The 6,000-nt window shown below is 38.6% G+C and overlaps 2 protein-coding genes across 3 annotated transcripts in view; one reads left to right on the top strand and one right to left on the bottom strand.

Annotated features, from left to right (window-relative positions):
* ramac (RNA guanine-7 methyltransferase activating subunit) lies at window positions 1-2,015 on the bottom strand. Its single transcript, XM_008404531.3, has 3 exons — window positions 1,876-2,015; window positions 595-765; window positions 1-507 (listed from the first exon to the last, which is right to left on the bottom strand). The coding sequence occupies exons 2-3, from the start codon at window positions 762-764 to the stop codon at window positions 318-320; spliced, it is 360 nt and encodes a 119-aa protein (XP_008402753.2). The 5' UTR covers window position 765; window positions 1,876-2,015; the 3' UTR covers window positions 1-317.
* The window catches only part of homer2 (homer scaffold protein 2), a 32,544-nt gene continuing 28,555 nt past the window's right edge, over window positions 2,012-6,000 (top strand). Inside the window, exon 1 of one of the 2 annotated variants that reach the window (XM_008404534.3) lies at window positions 2,012-2,151. In XM_008404534.3, the coding sequence (XP_008402756.1) occupies window positions 2,150-2,151 (2 nt within the window). In that variant the 5' untranslated portion in view covers window positions 2,012-2,149. Of the gene's footprint in view, window positions 2,152-2,232; window positions 2,817-6,000 lie in introns of those variants that run through there. The other variant, XM_008404533.3, reaches the window with a different exon arrangement.

Below are 6,000 nucleotides of genomic sequence, written 5' to 3'. Positions count from 1 at the left end.
TTGCACAGTCAGCAGTCATTTATTAGAAAAATACATATACTAACAGAAACAAAAGGTTAATCTGCAAGTTCATACACTGATGGTAAAAGTAAAGCTGTATCATGAATATATTTGTCTTGGAAATTCAGATTTCACATATCACAATCACTGCAAATTTCTGCCTTTGCATGTAGTTTTGCTACAAGTCAAAACAAGGGACAGGAGATTTAAAAAGCAGCTCTTACTGCATCACCGACGAAAAGGAGAAACCAGCTGAATCCTACCACAAACAAGTGAAGCTCAAGTCATGAGACCGTAAATAGTAGAAATCTCGGTAATCAGTAGCGATCATAATGTGGACGATTATGGGAGTTGTATCCCTGATTGGAGCCTCTGGACCCAGACTGATATCCACTGCCATGCCCCCAGTTCCTGTCTTTGTCATGCCAGTGCTGTCCACGACGGTCCCCTCGCCACCTCCTGTCTTCTCCCCAATTGCGGTCTCTGTAGCCTCGGCGGCCCTGGTACCTGGAAGGTATTTATAAAAAAAAAATACTACAGCATAAAACATTTCCCGCAGAGCATCTGACTGAACACAAACTGGACCAATAATACCTGTTGTCCCTGTCCCTCTGGTTTCCCCCTCCACGCCCCCGCCAGTCGTCAACAATTGGTGGCGGGTCAGCTGGACGTTTCACATATTCCTGGTATTCACTGTCCTCCGGTGAGAATCTGTTAGAGAACAGCTCCTCGTAGCTCTGCGTGTTTTCTGAGGCGTCAGACATCCTGTTAGCAAGACGATAAAAAGAAAAGGCTGTTAAACTTTGAAGAAAAAGAAAAAGCATTAGAGAAAACTGCCAAGATGATTGTGTTATATGTGATTTTGACTTTTGCAAAAACAAAAAAATCCAACAAAACTTTAATACTGTTTACAAGTTTTATTATACAGAAACTAATTTAAAAAACCTTTCAAGGTGCTTCATATTTCAAGCCCAGTGAGATATTGTACTCGAAGTGATTTTTTAAACTGAAAGTGGATCAAATTATGAACGATTAAAATACCAGTTTCAAGCCAAAACTTACAAGTGTCTGCCTAAAAGCTGAAGATGAAAACTGATTTAATTTCCCAGTATTACGACAATAACTACTTAACCCAATCAGATATGTGTATTCATGACTTGTGACTTATGACCAGACTTCAAAACTAAATCAGACAGAAAATCTGTAAAAGCTACTGGACAAAAAAAATCTGAAAATCTCATAGATTACTACAAGTTTTACAAGGAAGAATGGACAAATGTTGCCCAATCAAGATGTAGCGCGACGACAGACCTATACTAAAGAGGACTGACTGGGGTGTGTGCACTTTTAATATCCGCTGTTTGTGTCTATAGATTACCAGGAGCTGAAACTGCAGCAAATCCTTACTATACCAGACAAACTGAAAAATTACATTATGTCCGTCAAGGAATGAATACTTGTATAAGCAGTGAAATTTATAAGACATTTTTATTTTTAAGATTAAAATATACTAATATCGAGTGTAAGCAGCATGCTTCACTGTAGTCCGTTTCGTATTTTCATAATTATTCGTAAAGACCCCTAATATGTTCAGTAATGCTGAGTATTCCATTTTCCAACAACTAAACACAGGACGTGTTCTTTTCAGCCAAATAATATACAGTCTCTAGTTTAGCAATGTGCATTTAAACGCTTATAGGAAATAAACTGCTAAACTTAATTGCTATTATTGCTAACACGGATTTTAAGAATGCTTTCCCCTATGAAGTTTGCAGCTATGAACTCCAAACCAGGAATTGATCCAGTACACTTACCATAATTAAAACATAAAAGTTGTCCTTGTAATGCACTTTAGCAGAAAATTTAAGAACGTACCTTTACACGTTAGCTTTAGCGTCAACCAGCATCGGAACGTCACTGAAAATATGTTCCCTGAAATACAGAAGCTTGAATAATGGTTCCGGGAGCGCGCGCACCTGCTTCTGATTACAAGCTTTTCAGGTATTAGAAACCTCTATAAAAGCTTCTTTATTAGCATCATCTGTCCGTGTTAAGTCCGGTTATGAAGACGCAGTTCAACTAATATGCATATTAGTTGTCCATCTGACTGTATAACGGATCTCAACTCCAGGAATTCAGCATTATAAACATGTAAGTGTTTAAAAAAAAAAAAAAAAAAAAAACGAAACAAAACAAAAAAATAAGCTGTGCGTTCTGTTTCCTTGGACATTTCGTGATTTCAGACCACAGTTTGGACAACGTTGTCAGCGTGAAACCGCAGCCACAGATACCGCAGGTTTAAAGAGAGTGGGTGGTTTTGCAAAAGGAGGCAGGTGGAGGAAGCCGCTCCGTGTCGCTGCTGCTTGCTGCCTCTGCTGCCCTTCATATGAAACCAAATACAATCCCTCTGGGGAGGAAGAAACTCCGCGTTGAAACCAGGCAGACAAACATCAACTTATTTCATTATCGCCCTACTGCAGGAAACGAGGAGGAAGCCATTCCTTAGTGGGATTTAGCGCTTCACGTTTGATAGGAGCGACAAACCTGGAGAGGATTTAAAAAAAAAAAAAACTTCTTGAACTGAACGTGTTTCTGTAGGAGCGAGCTTGACAACCCGGTGAATCGAGTTTACGGAGAAGTGCTCTCATATTTCACTTGTCTCTCAGCAGCAAGAGGACTTTTTTCCTGCTGCTGACAAAGCGGGGTTTTGACTCCGCTGACCACTAATATTTTGAGGACCTCACTTTTAACATAATTTTTTTTCTATAGCCGTCAAATAAAGAAAAGGAGTTGCACCTCAAGTCCGCTGCAATGGGGTGAGTGATCCGGAGAGCGCTGTCCTTCAGAGCGCCTTTATTAACACCTGACTGTTCAATGTGTGTGGGTTCGCTGAAATGCCTCTATAGCTGTTCACCTGTTATTCACTTCACCTGAATAGGGGCAACTGTCTGCTCGACTGTCCGTGAGGAGGACCCCTGCTTTACAAGATTATATTTACAGACCGCTTTTCTGTGAGATAATGCGACTTTTTATGTAAAAATATTATCTTGCGTACATAATTTCAAGTGGATCCCTGTGCGTTTTACGTTCTTCATAATCTGTGCAGCTACAGCTTTGCGGCTTATGATATGGAGGTGTCAGAGTCAACACTGCCCACTAACGAGGAGAGATATGGCACTTGTGGGAGTGTGTGTGTGTTCTCTGGAGCTAGTGTGTACTTCCACTGTGGTTTACAAGAAACGGCACATAATTTTGTGTCTATAGTCTGTTGTGTGGAGTGTTGACTCTGGCTCATCTCCACAGTTATGCAATCAGTAGCCCACTTGACATATACTTGGTTGGGTTGTCTATGTGAGGTACCTACGGTTCCTCTACATTTTGACACAATGATTTTTTAAAAAGTTAATTTTAATATAAATTTTCTCTCAAAAAAAATGTAAATGTTAGGGATTCCTCTGCATTATATGCAAAACTAATGCTGTGTATTTAAAGGCATTAATGTTCAGTAACTTTCTGAAAACCTGTCATCCACTTCCACATTACTAGTTTCTACCAGATTAGACAAGTTTGTATCTAACTATGTGTTTAATCAAACCAGTTTTACAATCTCGTCATCGTCTTGGAAGTTTTACAGTCACCGAACCGGTTTGGAGAGGTGTTGGTCTTGTTGTGTCATGAAACTGGCACAGTGGACAAGGAGCCAGGCCAAGACTGGGCAGGTCACACTTACTGGTGGAGACGCCTCTGTGGTTTCATTCTGCCTTATACCATCTGATAGACGAGAGAATCTTGGAAGGCGGAGACGTCCCTTCTCCTTGGAAATCGGGATTCATTTTAATATCACTAGTAAAGTTTGCCATCACTTTTGTTTTAGAAGATGCTTCCTTTGTAGTCAGCTGATGGCTGATTTGTTCAATATTTACATCATCAGAGAATCAAGCGACTTTCTAAATGGGCTCAGTTCAAAACTTTAGATTTTTTTTTTTTTTTAACACTCACTCGCAGTTCCCTATTTTTAATCCTTTTTTAAATTAAGAGGCGGGCTCTCCTTCTGAAATCGTTTAGCTCTGCAGCACATGATGCTAAGAAATCTGCAGTGTACCTATGGCTGTGATTAAACAAGTTTACACTTGAATCTCAGCATGAAGGAAGTATAGGAGAAGCGCTCTCGGGCAGTGATACATCTTGTTCTCATGCTTGTTTTCAATCAAATCCTTTTTCTCTACTGTTAGTGTTTTGTCATTATATAAACACCAGGCTTCTCTTCTGAAAATGTGACAAGTTGGTATACATGTAGGGTAATGATGTTCAAAGTGGCACGTCTAAAGCGGAACCTCTAGTTGTGATATTATAGTTGTAGCTTTACAGGCTTTGACCAGAGTGTCTGATATGAATATCAAACTGATGGAGGGTCGCAGGTTATGCGCCTAGAGAAATGGGGCGTTCAGCTACTATGCCTGCCTGATGTTGGAGACGATGGATTTTTAACTTCTCCCACATGCCAGACAATTATACAACCATTCAGGCTCCTTCAAACCCAAAATGCATCAAACCGAGTGAAGTGCTGCTCATGCTAATGTCTGTAAGGTGAAGGACACCAGACACAATGAGTTCTCTCATTGTGTCTAGCCTTGCGTCTAGCCTCCTTCACCTACTGCTTTGACTGAGGACTTGAAACTCTATTAGTTTTACTGTAGGTCATAATTTATGTCCTACGCCATTCTAGATGTTCCAACTCGAATCAAATCGTATGGATACCCAGAGTTGTTTTGTTTTTTTGATATGGCTCTCTTCCTAGGGAAGCATTTCTCATGGGGCAACATGAGCACTCGGTTAATGGGTGAATTCTTTTTACTTGTATTTTCAGCCAGCGTGTAGTCGGCACCCCACGGAAAGTCGCTTGTCTGTTTCACTCAACTTCTTAAAAGGAAATCTGGTTTATATAATATTGTCTCTATTCAAAAATATAAAATACACGTTCTGGTGTGACCTGAGCTTGGTGGGTCTACATTTGAGATTCATGAAGCTGTTATTCCATTTGAATACACAAAAAATAAATGTGCTCCTTGATTGTTTTGGTATTACAAACACTATATTTTAACCTAAAAATGTATATCTATAGACCAGGGCTGAAATGATTAATCAATTATCAAAATAATTGTCAACTAATTCAGTAATGGATAAATAACTGGAGTGTAGAGACTCAAAAAAGGCCATTTGGTAAAAAAAAACAAAAACATAGTTGGAGCTGTAATCAACCCAAAACTGTACATTAAAAAAAATGTAAAAAATGTATTTTACAATTAAGATAAAACTGTCTTTGCCTTTAATGTTTGAACCAAATTTTAAGTGGTAAAGTTTTGGCTTCACCTAGTTCACATTTACTAATAGAAAGCTATATTTTTATAATTTAGGCACTAAAATATGTATTTGCCATTATTAGAAAAGGATTTGAATCATTTATTTTCATCATTTATTGTGTTAAATGAAGAATCTGTATAATGTGAGTTTTATATTTTCCAATTAATCTATTCCTAAAATAATTGTTAGTTGCTGCCTCAGTATAAACTGGCTGTTTGTTTTTATCTGAACGTTTGGTTTGTGGACTGATGGTTGATTCTTGGAAATTTTATCATACAAAGTTGAGCTCGCAGGAAAGTGTAGCAGAAGTTTTACGGAGGCGATCTTACTTGCGCAATGTTTTTCTCTCTGATTACACCCTTGCGATGATGCAACAATGTTGCACCCTGGGGATCAGTCAGAGCTGATGAGGTGTGTCTTTTTGTTTTCACTTCATTGTTGGGAGTTCTTCTGTACGAAACTATTCACTTCTAAATGAAGTTTTAGATTAATCATTTCACAAAAAATACTTAGGAGTGGAAACACCCAGGATATTTTTCTTTTGTACCTTAATTACTAGTCTTTAACTGTATGAATTCACTGGCGTCATTTATTTATTTATTTTTTTTTTCGTCACTATAGTTCCATAGGACTCACTGA

This window comes from Poecilia reticulata, chromosome 3, assembly GCF_904066995.2.
Source record: "Poecilia reticulata chromosome 3, P_reticulata-male-v2, whole genome shotgun sequence".
In the NCBI taxonomy this organism is placed as follows: domain Eukaryota; kingdom Metazoa; phylum Chordata; class Actinopteri; order Cyprinodontiformes; family Poeciliidae; genus Poecilia; species Poecilia reticulata.
The sequence above is the reverse complement of the archived record's forward strand: the minus strand, read 5'-3'. Positions and strand labels throughout refer to the sequence as shown.